The following is a 27639-nucleotide window of genomic DNA, read 5'->3' on the forward strand; positions in this document are numbered from 1 at the left end:
TCATGTAATGAGAAAACCCAGAAAGAACTGTGACCTGGTATTTTATATTTACCTTTGGTATTCCAGAAGTGTCAAGCCAATTCTGGAAGATATTTTCTACAGTTAACCCACACCTGTGGAAAAAAAAAATACAAGTCATGCAAAAAACCCCCAATTTTTTTCCATATAAAAAATAACCCTTTAGAAGCTAGGCAAACCCCCTAATTCCAAATATTGGTTGCACTGCATTGGTACTACATTTTTGGTTTTTTAATGAATAAAAATGATCAGAGGTCATATGAGCAAATTAAAGGTAGGTCAGATTTTGTATACTTAAAACTCAAATGATAAATTTAATGCTTATAAGGATTGACATAGAAAGTGTAAGGTGGCAAACTGCATTTATGAAACATGTAAAGAATTAATGGATGCTCTAATTCCTGTTAAGGGGATTTTTGTTTCTTTTACAGAAAAAAATCTCAGTCAAGTAACTTTATACTGAAACATTCCAACCCAGTATTTTATTACAGAGGCAGCCCAACTATAAAGATAAAACACTAACTAAAATGAAATTAAATACAAACTTCCTTAAACATTGGGGTTTTAAAAATCACTGATGGATATGAATTCTCAAAGTTACCAAGTGTCTAATGTAGTTTAGTTTTGTCTTTTCTGCACTTTATGTCCTGATAACATTCCCAGTGAAATCACAGAATGGTCTGGAGCTCCAACAAAAAGGAATACTTTGTCATGATGAAGCTGTGTGGGACTGAAATAACCACATGTGTAAGTATTTGCAAATTCAGAAATTATATTTGCACTTTTACTTTTGTAGACAACTTTTGTGTCATTTATTTCAACTTTGGCTGAAGTCTGCCCAACTTGTAGGGAAGCCAAATAAAAATAAATAAATAAAATAAAAATATATAGTTAAAAAAAATTTTTAAAAGGGGGAAAAATCACCCTGTCCATGCGGTATGCCATGTGTGTGTACTGAAAAAAGGAAGTTGAGTAAGCCCTCAAAGAATGTAAATATTCTGAGAATCAGAACAAATGAGTATGGTCCTGTGCATGGTAATGCCTCGGCAAGACTCATTCTAATGTTTGCAGTTACTTTCACATGTGTAATGTAGACTCAACCAACAAAGCATTCATGAAAAGAACAGCCATTTCCAAGCTCTGAATCAGGAGGGCAAGCAACCCAATAAAAATTCTTCTCAGCTCATGTGATTCAAATAATCACAGAAGTCAAGAAGGAGCATTTCTACATAGCCAGGATTCTGAACTTTCAGGAAATTACTGTTGTGTGTGTTAGATCACTATATAAATCAATTTTCTAGAGAAAAGTGATGCTTGTGTAGTGTTCTACATTGAAATAAATTATTGAACATCCAGACTTGCTCCTTGTTATTTGTGTAAACTTATTAGAGCTAGAACAATTAGTCTTATTCCACGGGGAATAGAGATATAAAGAAGTGTTTCCAAACAGTCAGTCAATTTACTTTCCCCAGAGTAAAATGATGGTCTTGATTTCTTATTTCTGTCTGGTTACTAAGAAGGGTGTATACAGGACTAGCTTAAAACCAGACATCAAAATTTTATATAGGCAAAGGTAGGTCACTTGGATTGTACCATTTATCCTGTCTCAAGAAGCATAAGCAGACTAAAAACTTTTGTTATTTATTATCGCACTAATTAAACCCAATACAGCTTAGTGTTCTAATGATGAAGCAGAGCTAGGAGATGGGAAAAATTCCCTAAGTTGTATATTTAATTTGTCTTACCAAGAGATAAGAAACACAGCCTCACAATGTCAGCTAACCCATTTTCTCCCTTCCCCTGAAACTAAACCTATAGTGTGAGACTCTCTCATGGGAAACAAAAACCTATGCAAAATAATCTATGTTATATTTGCTATGTAGAGCTGTTGTTTAATATACCCTCTATTTCATTTTAAAAACTGGCTTTGAAATGAGCTTATGAAACTGAGGCGAATGGCACTGTTTTGACAACACACTAATTCAGGCAGAAACTACTAGAAAGCTTCTCAGTCTCTCCTAAAACTTTGTCATTTTTCTCAAGGGCAAAGACAGTAACACTGCTTTTTTCTCTGCCTGCAGCACCCTGTTTCAGATAAACACCTGTCATGCGACCATATGCAATCTTTTTTATTTTTCACTTGAACATCCTTTTATTTAATTCCAACTTAGGATATTCTTGTTGATACCTATTAAAAAAAAAAAAAGCAACTTGTTTCAGCAGTTAACAGGCATCCACTATTTTTAAAAAATACATTAAGAATAAGCAGACTATTGCAAAGATGTACTCTGAATGTCCTAAGTGTCCAAACATCTACTCTAAATGTGCTAATGTCTTCTGACTGAAGAACTGCGAAGATGTTGGAAAGGCTTCTACTAACTTGTTTGGTTTAAAACAGCCCTAAAAAATATATCACTAACAGATTGCCATCTCAAAACTAGTGTCTTAGAGAAAGCACAGAGAGCCTGATATTTGTAGAGGCTGCAGTTCAGTAAGGGCATTTACCACCTGCTGACGTTGCAGTAAAGCATCTGTAAGGACTTAAATCTGGTGTTTGTGTGAATTCCTGAATGGTCTTCTGATTAAGATTCTGCATAGGACAGTGGGATCTGGTTGAGTTGATTTGCACTCTCTTATAAGACCAAGATTCTTCAGTTGCTGTGTACAACAGTTTCCTATTGTAAAATGAGATTGCCATTACATTCATTATCTCATCCCTTGTCTATTTGTTTAGAAGACAAGGCAATCAGCCTAGGAATAATCTCCTAACATCACACACACAGTTCAGCTGCAACAATTTAATACAAAGTCTGTAAAATTCTAGTATTAATGATAATTTGAAAGTTAGCATTATAAAAGATGGCTGTATATCAAGTTTTCATTGCACAAGGCTCTAAGGTACTCCACAAACTTTAACATAAACCCCCTTAACACCTAAATCAAGGAGAAAAACCATTAAAGTGTACAGCTTGATTTTAAGGGTAAAGGAAGATAGAAAAGTCTGCCACATGCAACTGAAAATACTTAAATGAGCATATCTGCTTCATCATACATTCATACACATCAGTAATTTTCAAAATAAGCTATTCCAGCTAAATATGGAGGCATAGTTAGAGCAAATCAAAACACAATGACTGATTAGTGATTCTGTCAAATAGACTTACCTTCCTATAGATAAATTTTCTTTGGATTTTATCCAGCATATATATTTTGGCTTATTTAAAAAAACTCCTGGGAATAATATTTTCCAATGATTTGCTTCAGTAGTTAGGTGCCTACCAGCTGTTTGTCAAATTTACAAAAATGTACATGTGAACCAAAGAAAGCAAATGTTAAAGAGATATACCTGTACAGCTGAGTAGTTTGAAACTGCAGCATTGTTTTTGTACTTAATCGACAATTTGTGAAGCCAAGGAATATGGTTAGTGAACATGGGTCACTAACATTACAAATAGCAGAGCTATAACACAAGCCTTCCCCTGTCTATCATGTGTTATTAAAACCATAGCTTATTAGTATATTTTTTTACTTTATTGAATGAAATAAAAAAAACCCAAAGAAAACCCCTAAAAGCAGAACTGACATGCTCAAAAAAAATTTAGCAGGCATAAAGTTGCTGCACAAGCAGCAACTCTGATTTATCTAAGACTGGTGAAACTCTCTGTTACAGGGGTAAATAAAAATTCTTTGTGCAGCTCACATGTTGGGCAGATGTGGAAAGGATCAACTTGCAGCAAAGACTATGGGTGTAAGCCTTGGGGAGAACAGAGCCAGTGGAGTTTTATCAAATCTAGTGCCAACTAGATATATTCTGATATATTGACACATAAAAGGGGGTTTTCTTGGTGTTTTATTTGTTCGGTTTGGTTCAATGCAGTGAAGTTTCAAATTATAGGAGTAAGTAAAATGCCTCAGTTACCTGTGGAAAGTATTGTACATTTTCCACAGAAAGGCGAAGATGTGAGACTCTTGCCAGTGCAGGTAGTATTTTAAAAAGCTCTCTAAACAGAGAAGGATAATTATCAACATTTGGTTGTTGTTCCTTCCATTAGTCCTTCACACAGACAAATCTTAAAGGCAAGTTAAAAACCTATAAAGGACCAGAAGGTACTGCTCAGCTTATCTGATGTCAGTATTCAGCTGCAGTCCAGAAACAGAAGGATCCTGCCTCACAGCATGGATTCCTACAGCTAACATGCCATTTTAATTGAGTCAGAGCAGGAAGTGAAGTAGCCCTATAAAGCAGGCATAAAACTCTCCTCCTCTGAGTGCAGAAGGCAGCAAAAATCAGAAAAAATTTATACCTGGATCTTGGAGCTATTCATCATTGGGAAGGTACTAAAAAATCTCCTTTGAATAAAAATTAGAGGAATTAAGTACTTGAAGGTGAGAATCTTCCAGATTCAGTCTCTGTATTCAACAGTAGAAAGCTAAAGTTACGTTACTACAGTGTCATAACTACAGAAAATTTCCACAGTATTTCATGATCATTTTCCGCCAGTGTTCATCCTGTTCACATTAGGGAAGTCTCTTATATACCAAATTCTATTGCTAGCTACAGAGTTTGCTCCTGTTGTCACAGCTGAGGGCAGGATTTGGTTTGATTACCTACTACAAATGTCTCTTTTTTTTTTTTATGATTAAGACCAGTCTCCATTACAAACCTCAGTGTTTTAGAGCGCTTAATATTTGCCAAGTTTGAAGCATGCAGTTTAAACATTTAAACTTTACTTTGTAGAATTGCACATGCCTGGGAGGTTTTGTGTGCTACAAAAAACCTTTGCTCTAATATTGAAATTCACTTCATTCCTACATCAAACTTTGTGCAAAAAAGCACTCATCAGCAGATGGTCTCTAAAAATATTTATTTTTTATCTTTCCTCCCTTTTCTTCTACCTCAGGTGAGTATTTCTAGCAACAGAATGCATTCTGTTGTACTAGCAACAGAATGCATTCAAGAACAACAACAAAAAATTCTTCCAGCAGATAAAGTCCTTCTGTATACCAAGACACTCTCTTATTCCTCGTATTGCTGCAGATACCTGCAAAGTAATTTTGGCAATAGATAGTTCAGATATGCTATATATCTGACTGTAAAATGAACTACCATACATCTGAAATTTCTCTCACACGTTTTGTAATGTGATGCATCACAACTGGAGCCTTACTTCTTTTGCATTAGTCTCACTGAAAGTTTAAATATACTGGTATGTTTTTAGGCAGAAAAATAGAAGTTTACGCAAACCAGATTTTGCACTGGGTTTGGAGTTCAGAGAAACAGAAGTTTAAAAAAAGAAAGGAAAACAATAAATTTTTTAAACAAACCAATGTATAATCATACCATTAAAAAATTCACTTTCACATATAATCCGTATTATATTCCTAATTTTATTTGGTCTGGAAACTATATTGCATTATATAGACAATAATCCACTAAGAGAATTTAACAGCACACAAACTAAACTTGAAATGCCACAAACCACATTTTTTCAAGGATAACTAGCTTCTCTCTTCCTCAACCACTAGGAACAGAAAAGTTTCACTAACAAACCCAATACATTTGACTTCTATGAATATCATCTTTTTTTTTCTCCAAACCACTCACCCAGAGATATGAACATTTTTGGAATTCTGGCCTTCAAAATTATATTTTTCAATATATAGTAAATACTTTATTTTTAAAAACTATAACATATAAAGCGCCACCACAAAAGAATCTGTATTTGTAGCACAGTCTGCAATAGCACAGAACAAGCCAGCATATAAGCAGGGACAGACTCAAAGTGCTGCTGAAGACTGTCTGTATCATCTTCAACCAGTCACAGTCATATGCAGAAAGATTTTGAAGGATGTGTCAGGCAATTAATGCTGGATTTCTATTCATGTTTTCCATCTTTCCTCATGTAGTGCAATGTATTACAGGGAAGGTGTGGTACCAGACAAGTTCTCCAAAAAAATCCATCTTCTCTGGTATCCAAGATTCCCAGATTCTGGCATCCTTGCTCTTGGGTGCCATGTGCCAAAAGCACCTGGCAGGAGAATCATAGGTTAATTTGAGCAGGCAGCTATGCCTGGCACTTCAGATTGCATAGTGAATACAGGACATCACTTCTGACTTAACATGCAAGTTAAAGGTACTGCTAGGGGAGAGCAAAACCACAGCAAGTCTCATAATTTTTTGTGTATATAATGAGAATTTTCAAGCTAGCACTATTACTATTTCTGGTTAGCACATATTAAAATCTTATTTCTACGTATTTCTTCGGCTGTTCTAGCCCTGTTCTTACTCACCCTTTTTGTTTAGGGATGTCTTCCAACAGCATGCTAAGAAAATCCTGGAAAATGAACAAAGCAGCACAGTTAGTATGTTTATGAAGCCTTAACCCTGTGTCTGCATTGCTAGTGAGAGGTTACAGACTACAGATAACAGAACGATAAAAAATAAGTTTATATATCCACTAGGGTGATATATGGCATAGTTATTTATACAATATACATTATATTTGTCAGTTTTCCAACCCACTCAAGCAAGAAGTGTCAACATTGAAAGAAAATGGGCTTGAAAAGCCTGTGGACTATTTTAACACAATCCCACATTCCTACTTTTATCTATAATACAAACACACAAACTATATTTAAAACAGTTAAAGGCTGCAGATTCACATACTCAAACACCAAAATTAAGGATGCTTACACTCTCTTCATTGTGCTTATGTTATCAGGTTGTCCTTAATTGCATAAGTACATAAAGCTTTTTCTTCCTTAGCACACATGCCTGATTAGATCCCACACACTCCTCATTCCATGACAAAATTCAGTGTTGCTGACAACCACCTCACCTAAGGAGTAAATTCTTCAAATTAAAGGTAGCTAGAATTTCTTTCATGGTTTTACAAAGATGATGCAATGCCAACGGAAGAGCATTACTATCACCTGCACTCATACCAGTACGATACGCTCTCTTAAGTTACACCTGATATCACTAATAGGTTCTCTGGCACCCTATGTTCTACAAAAACTAATTTTAATGACAAGCACTTTGACAATACACTCCTTTGAACAATCTCATAAGAACAGAATTTATTAATATGAATGATTCCTCTATATGCCATTTCATAAAACCAATGCATCTGCTTTATTAATACTAATCTTTGTGGAGACAAGTTTCATAGGCTAATAATGTACTTCAGTATATAACTACCGTCTGACTACTGATTGTAAATCATTTCTCTCTAAGGTCTTGAAGAATGTTTCCTAAAAGGCAGAAATCTTTTATTTATGGACCTTAACATGGCAGTCAACAAAAGATGCTGCTTCTCTGTATGAGTATGGCATTGTTAGGGAATCAAAGTGAATTTGATTGCACAATTTAAACTACTGGTAACACAGTTAAGCCTTCCTTCTTTAGATTATAAGTGAGATTCAGGCTGTGTTGCAGTGGCTGTAGAATTGGCTTATGATAAAAAGTAAATTACACAGTGCTGGGCTCAGTGTTGCTGTGGCAAGAATGCCATCATTAACTGTGACAGGAGTTACGTTGTACCAAATACAGGGTACTGCAGACATGATGATAAAGTGTGAAATCCCCTTATTTCATACAACTACTTGCAGTTTTGTACCATTATTCTGTATGTAAACAGAGAACTACTGTCTCCTTCCACTAGTGGAAGTTTTGCTGGACGTATAGAGTAAGTTTACATGCAAATAAAGAGTATGAAAAGATCATAATTGGAGATATTTCAAAAGTGTGTAACTAGTAAAACTGAAGTAGTCGTCCTCCACACTATCTGCACGGTGCATACATTAATGCAGCGAGATTGCCTGGTTGGATTCCATCAACTTTTCATAATCAATCACACAGTGCACTTAAAGATATCTCTGGTACTAGGAATGGTTTTATAACCTGTATGCTATACTATGAAATGAAGTATCTCCTTTGTGATTAAAACTGTCTTCATTTTTACAAATATCTATTAAGAAAAAGGAAGTAACAATAATTCTACACACTTTCTTAAAATTAGGATTAATCTATTGTATCTTATTTTAACTGCTTCTATTTTGATGCTCCGAAACAGAGTAGGAAAACAAATTACCACCTATCTCATATTAGCATGGCTTTTAACATTTGCCTATTATCAAGTCTTCATGACACATCTCATTATAGGTCTGACTTTTCAGTTATTTATAATTTTACCAAACTTTAACCATCTGGAGTGAAATTTTACCCTCAGGCTACACTTTCTTCCTCCACAGATGAAATGGTTCAGAAGTGTCCAAGAGAAAAGTCAGAGGATAATATGGGGGTTTTTAAGCTTTGATGCCACTTCTTTAAGATGCTCTAGTTATTTTACACTTTGAAGCAAAAACTTGTGGATGACCAGGGTAATCATAAATAAATTATGGATCAGATCATAAAACAAATTATAGTTTTTGTTGCAAGTAATTCAATGAAGGCATAAAGCAAATATTAATTAGAAACCCCATGCTAGCACAGTGCTGCAATATTAACTAACTGCCTAATATTCATATGATTAAATAATCTCACTTCCTTATGTACCCCTGTTGTTCTTACCCAGCTAGAGACCAGCGGCTAGAAAACAACTTTTTGCTGTATAAAGAATCTGTTTCCTTCAGTTTGTGGAATTTTATTGACATTTGGCCAAACTGAAAAAGCCTTTGAAAAATGAATTCAACACATTTGCTAAGGATCTTCTAGCCCCTCATAATTACATTCCCTGGTGACTCTTGTCTGCTCTCACCATAGTTCTCACTGAAGTCAATAACTTTAACCACAACTTTAGCACTGGGATCCTGCTGGGCAGATCTAATCTGGATACAGACTGTGAATTTGACATCAAGGAGTAATTTCCTTTGCACTCTTAATGGATGTACCATGTCTGAGTCAAAAGCAAAGAAGAATGAGGACCCAAAAACTGAGAAGCAGGCTGAAACAAGTAACTGGAAATGAAGGCTACTGAAAGCAGTAACTAGATATATGTGGGGTCATAAGACCTTTTACTTCATGCCTAAGGATGTTTCATTACTCCGATTTTTGTCTTGAGCAATGGCCAGCAAGTTTCTACTCTTGAACTGTTTTGGAGCATCAGGCAAGTACTCCTCTCTGATCACACATATTGATATCAAATAAAGAATACTCAATATTAAAAGACATATTATGTCTTCATGTGAAAATCTCAAATCCAGACATTTTAAGTACTCTACAACCAACAGATACTTTTGTTTAAATTCTCTGACTGAAATATAATGGGGTACATAAAAACAATGGTGATGGCATCACTAAAAGTGATAGATCCAAATGGACTTTCACTTGACAACAAATAAACTCTGACTACACTGATATCCAGTTCCTTCCAGGAATTAGCCACTCAAAGTTAAACTATTCCCAAAAACCATGCAATTTGTAAATGACATAACCAAGCAGTAAATATTAATTTGTTCCTTCTGGGAGGGAAAAATAAATAATGAGCACCCTTCTCAGGTTCCTGTTGATTTGGAATTCCTTCCCTAGACATCTTCCTTGCTTTTGGCGACAATCCCAGAATGCACCTCCAAAGATGACAACCTATCAAGAGTACATGTTCTACACCCCACTACATGTTCTACCATGAAGCAGCAAACATTAGCCAGACAACACACCAGTGTAAGTCCCAGGTGATGGAACCATTGACTACCTTTAGTCAAAAGTCAATTTTTTGCCCTTTATAACAGACAGAGCTACATGAAAATTAAAGCTTGCAAACAATTCTGTTTCTGAGGTGTTCTTGTTTCAAGATGAAACAGAACAACAGCTTCAACTCTGTTAGGAAAATCAGCATCTTGCACTTTGTTCCTCTCATTTATAGTCAAGCACACTCCAATTATTTTTTAAAAGTTCACTCAAAGCAATTTGTAAGTGAATTCCCTTATAAAAAGAAAGATGGAAGATTTTTTTAAATCCTTCTCAAAGATTCCGGATTTGCTTTACTCATCTGTTGCTAACTCAACTAAAATAAAGAAAAGCTACTATATAAAAACATACTGTCCATGCAATCAAAATGAAGGAAAAAGGCAGACTGAATAATGTTTCACCTCTGAAGTAATTTCTTTGCACCTGCAGCTCCCATCTAGGAAAACTACTACAGACACGGCTGAAAACAAGACCACTATTCATAACATGGGCAATTTTTCTCTGTTTTACTTTCCCTGATTCTCAGAATACCTAAATCTGGGAACTTTTACAGTTATTTTGGACAAGGTGAAAGTACAGCACTATAATATTTAAACTTACCATTTGCACTTCTATTTATTTTAAATCTTTCATTCATTTAAACACCGACAGCATGTTTGCTCAAGAAGGATCTTGAATAAGAAACTTTGTACTAACTTGACTTCATTGCTTCTACATTTGCAATTCCTGCTGTAATTCCTTATCTACCTATACAAGATCCCAACATAAACACAATCTTAAAGATTTCTTACAAAGACAGAAAATGCATTTGAACTGAATAAAAGCCCTATCCCATTTGCATTTTTTAGTGACCAAAAATCCAGTATGGTGTTAAAATTCTCTTCCCAAGAATTTCATTAGGAGCTTGATTTAGGCTGATGTAAAACAAGCTAAAACAAAAGCAAACAATAGCAGTTTTAATGTACAACACTCTTTCTCCACCATATCAAATGGTATTTGCAAAAGCAGGAAAGCACCCTTTCTTTTTCTTTACATACATTAAGCATATAATTATGGACATATTACACATATCCAAATAAAAAGTAGCCTAAGAAACAAAAGTTTAACATTTGCCTCAATAATTCAGTAATAAAACCCTGACCAGTTTTTTATCCAATAGCCAAAATGGATGTTTTTGAATGCATAGTATTTCATCTGAGACTGGAGTAGGTATGCTACAAACTGGCATTTCATAGCTAGACAAACGGAGTTTCTAGTGTATGTGCTGCCTAGCTACCATGATTAGTAGTACAATTTGCTGAACATTTTGCAGCATCCAAACACTGACACAACTCACCCATCACCCAGGAGAAACAAGCTAACATTTTTTCACCAAAATCTGAGCACTGTTCTTCCCACCAGATAAAAACACTGGGCTTCTTGTTAGCAGCCTCATGACTTTTGTAACTTTTCTTCTGGCTGTGTAATAGTGAGTTATCGTTTTTATGATTTTGGACAACATTATAATGGGACTCATATAGTCACTGACATTTTCCACACTGTGCCAAATGTAACTGCTCATGGTCTCAATAACCTGGCACAGGAAACAGCTGCAGCAGGGTTAACTCCCTTAACACCCCAAATATTCTTCCACAGAGCAGAACTGCTGTGTCAGGAGCCACTGCTCCTAACTTCTGGGTGACTTAACATACAAAAGAAATCACAGGTCTGGAAGCTATTTGTAAGATACCTGGACATACATCTCACACAGTAAGAATGAGATTCAAAACAGCAAGCATGCAATAGAATCACTACAGCTGGAAGAAACAGCAAGTGTTTTGTGAAATCACTTTCACAAAATCAGAGGCTGTTACTCTGTGTTTCAAGGGCACATTTATCACCATCCTGAATATCCTCAAAGATTTCAACTATAACTCCAGTAAAGACAGATTTCAGCAAAGAAACTGGTTTCAGAAAGTCACTCATACCCTTTTCTCTCTTCCCTTGCCCCTCACTGTCATCACACTGCTCTTCTAGCAATGCTAAATATTTGTTGTGTCATGGGTTTTGTTTCAGGCCTGTTTTTTACCACGATGAGTTCAGTGACCTAGTTCACAGACACCCCCATGAATGGTTGTTTTCACAACATTACTGAAGCAAGAAGCTGCAGTGCTATTTGTGCAAGCTGGATTCATCACCAGTGACAGGATTCCTAGAACTCTGGGCTCAGAGAGCTATGTAATTTCCTAAATCAAAACAAACTAGAGCCAGTAGTTACACAACTTTTACAAAAAGACCTAGTGGGAGGTAAATTTCTACTTATAACCCTAGCTGAGTTTGTCCTTATAAGAAACATGGCGAAATTAGAAGCATTGAATGAAACAGCATGCAGAGTGGAAGAAAACAAATCCAGAAGTACAATTTGTTCTCTTTCAGAAACAGAGAGGAATCAGGGAAAAGACTGACTGATCACAACCAAAGCCCACAAGCTAAAAGATTACAGGAGGCAATTGCAGTATGGCAAATGACCCTATCTTTAAGAACATCAGTACCTATGAACATTGACCTTTTGCAGTATCATGTTTAAAAAAAAATCACTCATTGTTTGTATTATCGGACACTAGGAGGGTGTCTGATTCAAGTGTCACTGTGAAAAAAATGTTCTGCCCTCTAGCAGCTAGGAATTTTACCTATACTACCAAATTACTATTGCCTCTCTCTTTACACTACAACCAGAAGTGATGATTTAGGTAGCCAATCCAAAGGTTTGGGTCCTTTTATTTCCAAAAGGTGAGGAACAAGCCCAAGCACAATACCTGAGAGAGGACGAGCTGCCCATGGAACTTAAGGACAAATTTCCGTAAAGATGCAAGGTATGAGGCCTCTCCTATTGTCCTTGCCAGAGACCTTAGAAGAAAATAGCCCTGAAAAAATTAAGGCAGAAGCTATGAATTTGCTGATGTGTAGAAGATAGAAGTCTTTATCATATTCATAAAGCAATTTCAGTTAAAGTCAGCTGACAACACTCACCTTCAAATAGTGAACCTGCATGAAGATTTTTTCTGCTTTAAGACCATATTTGACAACAGAGGCACCAGACTCAGTCAATTCACCTGTGTTCTCCCTTTTGGGCCTAAAATGGAAACCTGCTGGTTACATTTTGGCTAAGTAAAGAAATTAGGTATACATTACAGGCTCTGATAGTCGAAAGCATTATGAATGGCATAGTAATTTCAAACACCTGTGACTAGTTCAGTCCTTTTTTTTACCTGAACTATGTAACTTGACTTAAACAGTCAAACAAGTGAATTTTCTACTAAAGTCAATTCTACTAAAATTCATCAGTAGGTTGGTGTAGCCTTTTTATGGCCAGTATGACATCATGTTGCATGTCATTCTCCAGTGTGCACATGTTACAAAGAAAGAGAAACAAACAAAAAGAACATTTTAAGGGGAAGGGGAAGTGGTGGCAATGATAGTGAAGTGACTACATTCAACTAGAGTTTTCTCTTTTTTTTACCTGAACTTTGGCTTGACAGCTTACATGACTATCCTTGCAAGAATAACCTCTTTCATCTGCATGCAATATACTGCTGAAGAATGTATCCTGATTTTCATTTTACCATTTAGGTTGGAAGAAAAATTGTTAAAATTTTAAAAGAGGAAGTATTTCACACACAGGTCTGAGGTTTACAGACAATAATGTCTATAAAAAACTACTATTTACTGCCTGATTTTAAAAGTAATACAACATCTGGTATGCAACAAATCTGCAACAGTAAAGAGTGCAGGACTTTTAGGCTCTTAAGAGTATAGATTGAAACTAAAGAAAAGCTATGCTAACATTTTTCTTCACTTGTAAGAAGTGCCTTCACAGGCATAGTACTGAAGACCCTCTAGTTTTTTTTCTTCCATTCAGGAAACACCCCAACTAACAGTAGCCTGAGAATACATGCCTGTCTTAGGAGCCTAATCCTGTGACTGAAACAACCTCTCCAGTTCTAAATGTGGATTTTGAAATGGTTAGTCTTGGAAACCAAGCATCTTTCCGTACATTTCTACAGAATAGGGGAAATACAGACCACAGCAACGCAGGATTCTTCAAACCACATCACTCATGCAGGAGTGATTTCAGAAACTAACCCTTGTATTAAATTTTTTTTCCATATCTATGTCCCCCTTGAGGAAAATATTCTTCCTTTTTTATATCTGTGTAACAGTTTCTTATTACAGTTTTGTCCAGAGTGCTAAACTGGGGTTTTTTTTCAGACATTATAAATTAGGGCCTGTACACATGAAATCCACTATACAGAATAAAAATTTGATAAAATGTAACTGTTTGAAATAAAATAGAAAGGAAAACCAGATAAAATTTTACGCTGTGTTTCTAACACAGTCCTCTTCCATGTTATAGTTCATAAATATCTTTCCAGTAAGATCTTCCCTCAACATTAAAAGAAAGCTACCATTAACTTTTTTCTTATTCTGTGGCAACTCCAGTTCTTTCAGACTATGAAAACTTTGCAGACCCACTGTAGGAGAGCAGAAATCCAGCTATTTCCCTTCTGGATCAGTCTCCTGGAAGGAAGGCTTGCTGACATTCCATACATGACTTTACACTGTTCTCTGCATACATAAAAAGCAAAAACTGCTTCATTTCCCTCTTAATAAATAACCCAGTCTATTGACTTTGAAAAATGGAGTTTGAGCACAGGCTACAGAATCCACATTAAATTGCAATCTTTCTCATTATCACAATTATTCTAAATTAGGAAACCATACTTCCTTCCTTCTCTGACTTTGTACCTGTGTAGACCCAAGGACTGATTAGAAAGGAGTATTGCATCTGGATGAGGGTACTGAAGAATTCCATACAGAAAACATATACACTCTTCTGCAAAGGCTGTAGATACATATATATATATATATATATATATATATATATATATATATACACTCTTGAAAATGTCTGTAAAAGAGGGTAACTATTTAGAATGTAATCCTGTTCTCTGCTGCCAGTACTTCAGTGTACTATTTTAAAGCAATGCTTACTGTATTTACAAGACACTGAAAGTAGAGAGACAAAGTTTATGACACTGATATTCAAGATGCCATCTGGCACATTTTAGATACTCATAAATTTCTGAAGCAAGTAGAAGATGCTGCTTTCTGTTTGCTGGGAAGATGCGTATATTGTACTAGTAAAAGTACAATTCACTGGGATGTCCTTGGACATTAAATGCTCTGATGTGCCAGGTGGTCATGAAAACTTATGCAGAGACTATAGGAGACCATCTGAAAGCACATTTTCTATCAGATAGAATAAAACTCTTCAAACACTATAAAGCAGTCAGAAAAGCATTGTCTCAGGACAGAAATGGACCTGACACAAGTGGAACTCAGAGCCTAATTTAGAGGCAGATATCAACATTGGATTGCATTAATAAATAACCACAAGCTGAAGTTCAGCCATAAGGGACATGAGATGAAACAAATCTTGAAATCAGCTTTATCCTGCAGAACAGAATGGACTTACCTAGTCTTCTTTGCTTTCTTAACATGAGAGACTGGATGAGAGTGCTGGTGCTATTACAGAACAAGTGCCAAGACATATTTCACAGGTGCTTTTATTCCTGAAGGTTTAATTCACTTTCTGTGAGAAAACAGGCACCGTTCCATTGGAAGTCTTATCCTGTGATGATGTCACTACAGTGCCACAAGCTCCTTCTTCAATACTAAGATTTGCTGGCGATGCCTTTCAGAGCTGCTGCCTATTGAGAAGACACTTACCCAATTTCTTTCTTACCTGATCTCCTATTTTACAGGTAGATTATGACATACTACTTACTATAACATGATACCAAGTATGCATAATAAGAAGAAACATCAGGCTGATGATCAGTGGCTTTCACCTAGTCTAAACAAGTATTCATTTCCTGAATCGAAAGTTAATGGGACCAACTGGTAAGTTTGGGGCAGACTTTTCCAGCTGTCAGGAGAAAGCACATAAAATCATACAATAGTCCAGCAGAGAACAAAAAAGTAATTGAAGAATAAGCTTATGCTCAGGAAGAGTGTGTTAGTTGATTTTTTCTTCCTCTAATGATTGGCAAGAAGTAATGAACAGTTATAATTTACTTTTAGTATTCTGTATAAAAACACAAGTTTGAACCAGCCCAAGCCTCAGTACAGACTCACAACCCAGAGCAAGAGCCAGGACTGGAATTTTCTCTTATATGCCAGCTTTGGAAAGCACAAGGACATACTTTCAGAAGGATGAAAAAAAGAAAAAAAACACTATATGCAAAGAGAGAACCTACTCATGTCCATGCCAGAAAAACAGAAAAAAAATATTTGTATCTGACTGAATCCAGTAGGAACCCCTTAAATGCAACCATAAGGAACTAGAGATATCAGAGAAGAAATGGCCAGAATCACAAGCTGGCACCATGTTCCTAGCCTGAAGTGCATTTGGAGACATATTTTTCAAATGAGAAATTAATTCATCACTCCTTTGTATTGGCATTAGGAATACTACTATCCAAAAGTATCCACTACTATCCAATAAGCAAAATGCTTATTATTATGTCCATTAAATGTGCAAGTCAATAGAAAGCTTAAGTTTCAATTTCAAAATAAATCAATCCTTCCTGAGTTTCAAACTACAAAGGTTTGTGGTCCTTAGAAAAATTACTTTGAAAATTTATACCACATAACATTTGATTAAAAGTAACAGCTATATAATTCACACAAAAGACAACAAATGTGATGCCACAATGTTGAAAATGGAGAACACATATCCAGATAAACGTTATATCACAAGAACCAGTATTTTTTTTTTAATTAAAACAAACAAAAAATCCAGCATGTAAATGGGTAGTTGTTTTGGCCACAGCTGTATAATAACTAGCAATAAATCATGCTTTCGCATTTACAACCATCATCAAATTTCACACTTGAACATTTACATAAATGTGGAAATTCATTGACTTTGCTTACACATAGGGTACACAATTCATCAATAAACATAAAGTATAAAAGATAAATGATAGACTACAGTCACACAGATGGTGATATGCTTTTGGATTACATGAGACCTTGGAGAGGAATTTCTATGTTGATGAATACTTTTTAGAGTGCCCAAATATAAAAGCCTTTTAGGTTCTACTGGGCAAGCATAAGAAGAAGGGAAGAAAAATGAACAAATTGGCAAGAGTCTTCCAAAAACATTTAAAAGTCGATAATCTAGAAGATTGGTATAAAATTGTTCTTCACTTCCACTTGGTGAAAGAAAAGAAAAAATCTATTTTGTTTGCAATAAACAATATGTCACTTGTGCTTTAGAAAGCATGAACTTACCTGTCTTATTGAGACACTAATAATGTTTGTCTCTCATAAAAACTTTTTTATTGGAGCCTTCTAAGATCATGTCAGTAAGAACCACTTAGGATGGTTTGTGTGTACTGCCTGGATTACAGATCAGGAGAATGGACTATTGTTTGAAATCTGTCCCTGTACTTCCATGCTTTGGTCAGAAATCATTGCTAATTTGAAAAAGGTTTAGTAAACTCGTTATTTTGGTCCAAGACTGTGAGGAGACAAGCAGTACAGGCTCAGTGATCTTGAGTTAGATGGACACTCAAGATCAAAGGCTATGGAAAATTCCTAACACACCAATCAGTACAACCCAGATTATTAACCACTAGCAAAGGAAGACTGTCTTTAGCTATCTACAAAGGACTCTTGAGTTTAGTATCGGATACCTAAAGACCAAAAATCTATTTTAAATGGAAATATTCATAATTTCTAGTGGGAAAGTAGATTTGAACAGTTCACAATACTTTTTGTTTTTTAAAGCTTCATTCAGCTTCCATTTAGATACCACATGACTGTATGTGTTTGTCTTCAGCCACAGAAAATGAATCTGTTACAGCTTCCAACAGTGAACTTTGTTCAGGAAATGGCCTTTTATTTTTTCCCTAAATAGAGGCTCTTGTAAACTGCTTAGAGACATTTCACATCAAACTAAATCCCATGTCTTCTGAAAGCTTTCTATAACAAAGGGAGAAGCAATTGCATTATAGCAAAGATGTATAACCTACTCAATTTAACTTGAATTTTCTTTTTTTCATTAGAAGGAAATAAGGAAATGCAGTGAATTTAATCAGATGATTTAGATGCATATCTTTTGAAGGGAGAAAATGTGGAAAACAGGAGAGAATGAACATGCATAAGCAAAGATGATGCTGTCTTATTGTTACCTTAAAACTTGCAGCTCTTCTTCTGAGTTTTGCACCTCATCTCTGAGTCGGCGCCAGCGAAGTAAAGCTTTCAATTCCTGCTGCCCTTTTATTTCATCATGTGACAGCTGCTTAGGACACAAAACCATAGATCACTAATTGCTGTTTCCCAACAGAAAACAATAATTTTCAGAAAAAGAAACTTGGTTTGTTTCTCTTTAATGTGCAGAAGAGGCAGGACACAGTACCAATATCATGAAAAAAAAATTACAGTTGCTGCCATGGGAGTTAATAGCAGTACTAAGGAAAACAAAAGCCTCACTGTGCACATCAAATCAATAGTCAGTTAAATAGTTCTGACTGAGGAGAGAAATGGGCATGTTGTTTTCCCTTTAGTGAATGGCAAGAAATGAACTGCATATACAGTACAGATACCTGGCATAGTGGTTTTGATTGCATCTTTACTCTTCCCAACTTGAGAGTAAAGAGCTACATTACGTACTGACTTCATTCCTCTTTCCTACTACTTCTGCCATACTCATGAAAGCTCCCTGTCATATTTTTCCCCATTTATGTAATATTGAGATTCCTACTTATTACTTCCTATTTCTTTATTTATTAAATAAATGCCAGGTTGCCAGCTGAGAAATAATTACTAATTTATGTTTCTCTATTGTAAGAATAGATGGGAGATTTTGAAAAGCAAAAGCAGCTAATATGACTCTGCATTACATTCAGTCACAACTGAAATTATTCTCAGGCACTGTGGAATACACTCATAATCCTTAAATTCTATGATTGCACAGCATGAAAGCTACTCAATAATGTTAAAAAGGTATGCCTTGCACATTAACAAGGGAACTAATCACACCGTTCTGTTGCTTTCTCCTTTACATTCAGCTCCAAGGAAGGTGTCTACTGCAATCAAAATGCTTTCAAGTGACTCACAAAAGCAAAGAATTAATGTGAACAGCTCACAGCAGTGTAGTGATGCTCAGTGTGAGGTCACAAATCAGTTTTAGAACCAAAAGGGAAAACCCAAGTGTTTGGACAGCCTCTCTCTTACTTTTCCCAGAAATACGGTTCATGACAAGGCCTTCTCTTTTGTTTGGTGCTATAAATATGCCAGACACCTAATAAAATGGAGGTTCAGAAGAGTGCATTATGTCAGTTCTCAGTTCTACCACAATTTTCCTCAGGTGGAGATCTGCAGACTAAAGGGGTAGAACCTCAGAGAGACACAGAAAGAAATGACTGACACACAAAATGCTTGAAGTAGCAGATGTACTACAGAAGTAAGAATTGCATCAGAAAAACACTTTACTAGCTGATATGCAACTTATGAACTTTTCACCTTAAGGCAGGCATTGATTTCTAAGCCTCTGACAGTAGAATAACTTGCTGGGCAGCAGAAGAGGAAAAAAAGTGTAAGAACCAGTGTGACCTCCTTAAAATCATCTTCCATTCTGCTTTGAGGTACACTTCTTTGCCATACATTGGACAAAACCAAACAATTTTAATTAGGAACCTGAAATATTACAATATGTAGTAGGACTGTTGATTTTTGCAGTTTCCGGTACACAGCAGAAATGGAAAGAATGCAGAGAATTATTTGATTGTTTAATTTTAATAACTGAATAGTAAATTTGTGGGACGTTAATCATCGACAAAGATGTTTCCATTCCCATTTGCGCTGACCTCTACCTCTGTTAAGATTTGCATTCATTGTGGATCACTTTTCTTTTAACCAAGTTAGCATGAAAATTCCAATACCATTTTAAAATACTTTACTTCATAGCACAGGAGGTTTATTTCATATCTGATTCACACCTGGTACATAATTTTGATTTCCACACTAATTTAATTTTGAAGCAACACCTTACCTGTTGTGCCCTTGCCCAGAATATATCTTCTAAAAAAGTGGCAAATCCTTCACTTATCCACTCTTCAGTCCAGTCACGAGCACCAATGGCCAGTCCAAACCAAGCATGAGCAATTTCATGGCAGAGACGTGTTCCAATGAGATGCCTTCCTCCTGGTAGTACACTCTGTGACAGAAAGATGATGTGTGGGCTGCACAAGAGAAATGAGTGACAGAATCCATTACTGATGTGTTACAATGTGTATCGCACTGCCATAATAATAACAGAACCAAAGAATGGCGGGATTGGAAGGTACCTTAAATATCCTCTAATTTCAACTCTCCTGCCATGGACAGGGACACCTTTCCTTAGTCCTGGTTGCTCACAGACCTGTCCAAACTGGCCTTGAACACCTCCACGGATGGGGCATCCACAGCTTCTCTGGGCAACCTGTTCCAGTGCCTCACCATCCTCACAGAGAAGAACTTTCTCCCAATATCTAATCTAAACCTACTGTCTTTCAGTTTGAAGCCATTCTCCCTTTTCTGTCACTACATGATTTGTAAATAGTCTCTCTCCACCTTTCTTGGAGGCTCCCTTCAGGAAGGCTTTATTAACCTGTTAGCTTCTTATTAGTGTATGCATGCCAGGTCATGACTAATAGTTTATAGCTCAGGCATTTGTAGGAATTAAGATGTACTCTACTGTTGGTTGGCAGAGAATGAAACTGAAATTCCACCCAGCAGTTGTACTGTACTCAACCATCAAACAGCTATTAACTGTAAGAAGTAACTTAAACCAAAGTTTTGTATTTTGTACATTACAATAGTGATTTATTTCAATAGAAGCATTTATATTTAAGACAGGACAATAAAATATGAAGAGGTGTTAATATTGGCAGTAAGTATTTATCAGTTAAATGATCAAAGATGGAAATAAGTAAAGCAAAAACATATAATAAAGAAAACAAATCACTGTCCAAAAATAAAAATAGTCATGTATAGTAAAGCACATGTGCTTGTCAAAACTTAAAACAAGCTAAGAAGATATCATGTTATGATAAGAGTTGATAATTTATGCAAATGCAGAGGAAGGAGCTTTTTTACTACAACCGTAGAAATGAAAAGCAGTAAAATATCTGCTTTTCACAACAGCAGGGGAACAACCCAGTCTTTTATCTACTCTGCTTCATACTCATACACTATAAGAAAAAACTGTAGGGGAAAATTGTTGTGAATTCTCACTCTGCTATTGAAAATACACTGAACTGCAAGTTACTGCAGTTCCCAACTCATGTGCTACTGTAAGACAATTTCTGCTATGTTTATAGTCATTACAGAACTTAACACATCAAAACCTATACAATTTCTGAAACTAAGTATATCTAGGAAATAAAAGCAGCAGAATTAAGGCCTCTGACTAATATGCAAGGGGTTAATGGGACACCATGTCACAGATGGGAGTAGCAAGGACACAAACCAAGACCACCATCCACAGAGTGCTCCTGCATTAACCCATGGTATCCATAATCCATATTTCAACTCTTTTCTCGCTCCAGTCAGTTAGAAAGGAAATAAACCACAAGGGTAATACCTTCAAGACCACAGGTCTTTAAGTCTAGCCTTCCAAGCATGGGAGGGGAGTGTATGGCCTTAAGACATTTCCAAGAGTCAAATACTATTCGTCAGCATTCCAAAGAGCTTCCCCACCCATCCTACCCTTCCGTTCGAAATGTTAAAACACCCACAATTTTCTTACAACCAGTTGAATGTCTGGAACTGGGACCATAAAATATGATACACAGTTAGATGAAAAAACATACTCAATAACCATCTCCTTATTAAAAAATAGTAGTTACCCAGTCAAGCAAGTTAATACATTTCAATCAGATGCCATTGTAAGAAACAATGTAAGAAATTAAAGTACTTAATCAAAGAACAAAAAAAAAGCAAGTAAAAACAGCAGCTCTCCAGATCATTGCCAAAAGCAATTCTGATTAAGAGGATGAGGGGAGAGAGAGCTGGGGGGAAAGTGTGAGCACAGAAGCTGCAGAACATGACAAATCTTTTATTATAAAGCCTCTGATAAGAAAAATAACTGTGACTTTGAGGGTATTACTTTGGTCAGTTGTAAGTAAGTAACCCCCAACTGTGGAGTGTACAAAGCTACAAAGAAAAACTGCAGAAACAGACCAAGTAAATAACATTCCAGACATACTGGTGGCAACATTTTGGCCACTTGGTTAGGCATAACAAGAGTAACTTCATGCCTCATAAATAGGCAAACTGAACAGTTTGCATTTTAAGTCCACTGTAGGTACATATACAATAAAGATTGTATTTTCTGCTTTCTCGGATCATTTAAAAACCAGAATTGCCATATTTGGACAATATTCTCTTTTACAGAAGGATTACAAATCACTTTAGTGAGAAAAATGTATGAGTTAAATTTTGGCCAAAGAATATGAGTACAACTTCCTACAAGGCTAAAAATAAGATTATGTGCTGCAGCAGAATTTAATTTTAGAGTCTGAGTACAGCCAGCAACTTCCTTTCCTGAGAACACCTTAAATTATTCCTTTTATTTTGTTTGCCTTTAACAAACAGTTCTATCTCCAAATCCAGACCAGTGAAAAGTTCTTGTTTTTCTTAAGAGTAATTTTATCAAAGACTGAACATGTCTCTTGAAGATAGGTGTCTCAGCACCTATTAGTTTGGGAAGAATTTTAAGTCTATGTATTTGTTTAAAACACAGAGTCTCTATTTCCAAAATACCTGTTTGAATTCCAAAACCCCTGCTCCACCTATACTGATACCAGCCAAATCTACCTTTTAATATCATCTAGGATGAGCAATGTTCATAGAATCATAGAATTCCTGTGTCAGAAAGGACCGTGCAGTTCCAACTCTGCTGCGGTGGGCAGGAACATTTTCCCCTAGACCAGATTGCTCAGGGCTTCATCCAGACTGGTCTTGAACACCTCCAAGGATAGGGCAGTCCACAGCTTCTCAGGGAAACCTGTTCCAGAGCCTCATCATCCATCATCCGCACAGTAAAGAATTTTTTCCTAGCATCTAACATAAACCTTCTATCTTTGAGTTGGAAGCCAATCCTGCTTGTCCTGACCCGACCTGCTCTTGTAAAAAAGTCTCTCTCCCTTTTTCTTGTAGGCTCCCTTCAAGTATTGGAAGGTTGAAATCCAAAGCCTTCTCTTATTCTGTACACATAAAGGAGGCACCTTATCCCTCTAATCATCTTGGTGACCCTCCTCTGGAATCACTTGAACAAGTTGATGTACTCTCTGTGCTGGGAAAATGTTATGAATGTTACTAATTGCACATTATTACTTAACAGCATTTTTCCTGAAACACTCGTTAATTCACTAAAGCGTGTAAGTGAAAAATAAGATAACTGGACTGGTAATTAAACTGCAAGTCCCAAAACCACTTTTTATTTTTAAACAAGAAAAGAAAATTTGCCTTCCTACAATCTTTTTTATTTACTAGGAACAAATTATAAGGCTTGATATCCATTTCTTTGGTTCTATTTGAAAAGGCAAGAAATCCATTCATACATTAGAAAAAGGCAAAGATGATTCACCTCAGAAATTATATCAAGACCTGACAAGGCCTGTGCAGCTTGTAAGTGCCTCTAGCAAGTAGGGTCCAAGAGTTTCTAAAGCAGGCCAGAACAGGCAAGCTGGATGTGGTTAGAAAGATGGGAAAACTCTTCCAGTTAACAAAATAAATAACAACCCCACCAGTCCTTCCCAGGAAGCTGGACAAGTTCCCAATGGCTCTAAGAGAAAAAGAAGTTAATGACTTGTTTTTGACAAGTATACACTTGGTTACACTTCTAAAGCAAAAGAGCATTATTCTGACCAGAATCCCAAGCTCATAATTTAGATATTCACATCACTTGACTGGAAGAAGGAACAAGTTCCCTCTCCCAGTTAAACTGCAGTTAAGGGAAATCTCAACCCTGTATTTATGGCAAGAAAGCATATAAAGGAAAAACTGAGCCTCAAAGGCAAAGAAATGGTTGGTGTGAAACGCCGAAGAGTCCTGACGTTCCAATCATTCAAATCCACCCATGTAGATGTCCTTAATAGATGGTCTCTTTAACAAGTGAAAAGTTTCCAATGAGTCCTAACACTCTGAACAGTAATCTGACCATCTGAGAAGCCAAATCTCTGACAGCAATTTTTCAAAACTTTCTCTAAACTCATGAGTTAGATGCGAGTGCTGCTTTGCACAGTCTGCAACAGTGTGCTATCTTTGGCTGCTCACACATAATCAGATGAGACACACAGCACAAACCCTAGCCAAACGTATGTGCAAGAACTTAAATGCGCATTTAAGATGGGAACATGACGCTCTTTTCTAACAAACTTGTTCCATTCCTTTTGAAGTAGAAATCTTTCTCTCGTAACACACAGAGATTTGTACACACATTTTCTTACATACTCGTTGAAATAACAGAGGCAAGACCATTGTCACCTGGGAAATTATGTTTCTGAAATCAAAAGTAACACCAAAAATCACCATTATAGATAGCAGTTTCATATACATTTCTAAAAATAATATTTTTATTTTTCTATTTAGAAAAAAAGTAATCAGATAATAAATGGGTGAGACAATTATTGTAATTCTAAAAAATCCCTTCTTAAATATGTAGAAAGGAACAGGGAAATTCTCTCAAATATTTTCATAGGAAAATATTAAAATTGAGATAGACATTTTGAGATTACTGGAATTTGAGAAAGTTAAAGAATTAAATGACAGCTCTTTACAAATATTTTGGGCAAACTCTCATCAGTTGCCTTCAACCTACATTAGCAGTGATACAAAGAACAGTACCAGCACGATGTCTGCACGAACTTATTTTGAAACTCTCGAGATTTTCTTTACTAGTGCAAAACCTCAAGCTCCTATCACGATTTTTTATACAGATTTGTTTGAAACCTCCTACCCAAAAAACAAACAAAGTAAATGCATTCTATTATAAAAATCAATTAAACAATGCCTCCTAGTAACAAATGGCTACAATACTGGCAAAAATCTTACAGCCAGCTTTCCAAGAGAAATACCTTGAGGAACTACAGCTTTTCACGTTGTATATCACACAATAACTTTTTCATATTTAATTGATTTAATTAACTGATTTATAGCTAACTGAAAATAAAGTGACTTTAATAAATACAAACACCTGTTTCACTATTAAAAAAAAAAAGCAACAAAGCTGACTCTATACTTTATGGAGCCCAGTTTTTAACCTTCAAATTTCACTTTCAACTGCTTCTCAAAAAATATTGACACTGCAAACATTGAAAATAATTTGTGACACCAGTTTCCAGACCCCTTACTGTGTATTCATAGTATAAAACTGCACTGTTTCAGGGCAGACATTTCCAAACATGACTTACAAGCTATACAACTGCATTTAGTTGTGTTTTTCTGAAAGAACAGATAGTTTGGAAGTCAGTCTACAGTACTTCAATTAAAGAGCAAGAAATAAAGATGAAAAAAATAAAAGTCTTTTTAATTCAGATGGCTCTGCAAAGTATCTTAGGATAAGGGGTTTTTTTTTGTTTGATGTAAGACAGCTGTTAGATCACAGTGATGATAAAACATCTTTACTCTTGCTGACATAGGAAGCTTCACAAAAGAAGGCTGAAGAACAAATTTTGTTCATGTCTAAGGAACCAGAGGAAATATCATATTTCCACTAAGTTCACTAAGAATTTTATATATACAGATATAAATGCAATATTTGGTTTACATTCCAAATTTGCTACATTCCAGATTTTATATGAAACTATTACCAGATTTCTGAGTCCTTCCAAATATTAGAAATTGGTCACATGAAGAAAATATTTTACAAACCCAACAGTTATACTATTAACCATGTGAAAATGCTTAGTAACAAATAATAAGTCTCTACTCAAACCATGTGTTTATATTAATTTCTTCTCATTTAACATTGATTTATATTACGATAATTTCTATTATTCTTACATACTTGCTGAAATAAAAAAGTGAACAGAAAATAGCAATGGATAGATGTTGATCATTGTAATTAAATATTTTAATTGATCGTATTATTTTTGCAAGAAATAAGTAATGGAAAGAGATATAAATACAGGTAATCACACCTCTCATTTCATAAATATAAAATAGTTTTGTTTGAGAATTTTGTTTGTTTTCTTCTCATATGCCAAAGGGAAGCCTTAAAAAAGAAGACTCTCTTGTTTTATAATAGAAATGAATATAGCATTTGTTTCATTGACTTTTCAAACTACTCCTTGTATTCTTGCTAAAAATGATTAATATGATGAACAGTCACTAATAACATTCTTCATCTCCAGTCTAAGTGATGAAGTTTTGTGACTGATAGATGATACTACTTGATTATGGATGGATTTCATTATTTGTCGTGGTCCATCATATAAAAGGATATTTGGATTTCCTTTTACTATATCATGAAGTTTCTGGCAGATATTAACAGAGCAGAGAGACAAAGTACAAACAGCCAGCTATGATAAAAATTGAGACAGAAAGCAATATATATATGCTTCACCATATTCAGTGAAAGTCACTCAAGTTAAGGGCCTATACATCAGTGCTTTCAAAAGGTGACATGGACAAGACTAAAAGAAAAAAAAAAAAGAATGAGTCATTTTTTCTGCACTAAATTAATAGAAGAAAAATTTCATCCACAACAAAAAAAGGCAAATCAATGAATAAAGGAAGACAGATTGTTTGTTCTTCAAGTTTTCCAGGATTCTTTTCTCAGTGCAAGGCCTTTGGTATGACTGCTCTAAAAACAAGGAAATGAAATCTGCTTGAAGGCAGAAGTGGTTCTTATTAAATCTCTATGAGTTACATTAAAAGGAGCATCAGAAAGAAAACCAAACCTAAGAAAGTCTCTTGTTTTTACAGATTCCTGTCACAAATACTTCATCTGCAGAATGAGGAAACTCCCAATATACCCCCAAATCATTTGGGAAATCCCAAACATTACTGGAGGAGAAAGAGCTATAAATCCTTGATATTTCTAAGAAAAAATAAGTAATTGGGTTAAGCTCAGATTTCTTTTTTAAAAAAATCAGAGCTTCTCAGATCATAAAAGAGGCACAGATACAATTGTTTTAAATTTTCAGTTGGTATCTATTACACTTCAGCTCCTTGTGCCAATTGGGAGCAAATAAAAAGATGAAGATAGTATCTAATTAACATGTAATCTAATTTTCGCCCATATGCAGTATTTAAAAGCAATTCTTGCTTTTAAAAATTGGTACTTCTTAATCCATTTTCTGAAGTCTTTCATTTTACCTATAAAAATGGTGCAGTTCGGAGCAAATCCAACACTATCAAGTCTCTTCTAATTCTCAACATTCCTGCTAAAATGCATTATTTCTAATGTGTCTTTATCCTCTGCTTATACAAATACACACTCATCTTAGAAATGTAGAAATCTAACTAATTAGTTGTACTATCATCCATTACCTGTCTTTCTTATTTTTATCATCTATAAACAGTATATAAACTGATAAAAAATACAGGTTTTCATTTTACTGAATGACTACCCAATGCTTCTGGTGACATTGATTAAGGAGACACATGCTGTTAGCAAAAAACAGAGAGAAAAACATAGAAGAATACGTAATGGCTTAATTTTCTTAGTTTATTCTGCACAGCAGCTATACAAGCCTTCTTTTTTGTGTGCGTCAGTCAATAAGATATCTGTTGTGCTTTTGCACAAAGAACAAAGATGCCTTTATCAATTCTCAAAAGTCTGTAGGACAAACCATTCATGCTGTCAAACCCCCTAAAACCCTTTCAGCAAATAA

At 35.5% G+C, this 27639-nt stretch overlaps 1 protein-coding gene across 6 annotated transcripts in view; it reads right to left on the reverse strand.

Moving 5' to 3' along the window:
* The window catches only part of AOPEP (aminopeptidase O (putative)), a 191480-nt gene that overhangs the window by 99827 nt on the left and 64014 nt on the right, over window positions 1-27639 (reverse strand). For 4 of the 6 annotated variants that reach the window (XM_085043637.1, XM_085043633.1, XM_085043635.1 and 1 more), the window contains 6 exons: window positions 19809-19998; window positions 17947-18053; window positions 12716-12818; window positions 12502-12609; window positions 6310-6353; window positions 53-113 (listed from right to left, as the gene is read on the reverse strand). In XM_085043637.1, the coding sequence (XP_084899763.1) occupies window positions 53-113; window positions 6310-6353; window positions 12502-12609; window positions 12716-12818; window positions 17947-18053; window positions 19809-19998 (613 nt within the window). Of the gene's footprint in view, window positions 1-52; window positions 114-5421; window positions 6048-6309; window positions 6354-12501; window positions 12610-12715; window positions 12819-17946; window positions 18054-19808; window positions 19999-27639 lie in introns of those variants that run through there. The other 2 variants (XM_085043638.1, XM_085043636.1) reach the window with 2 other exon arrangements.

This window comes from Lichenostomus cassidix, chromosome Z (assembly GCF_008360975.1).
Source record: "Lichenostomus cassidix isolate B80296 chromosome Z, HeHo_3.0, whole genome shotgun sequence".
NCBI classification, from domain to species: Eukaryota; Metazoa; Chordata; class Aves; order Passeriformes; family Meliphagidae; genus Lichenostomus; species Lichenostomus cassidix.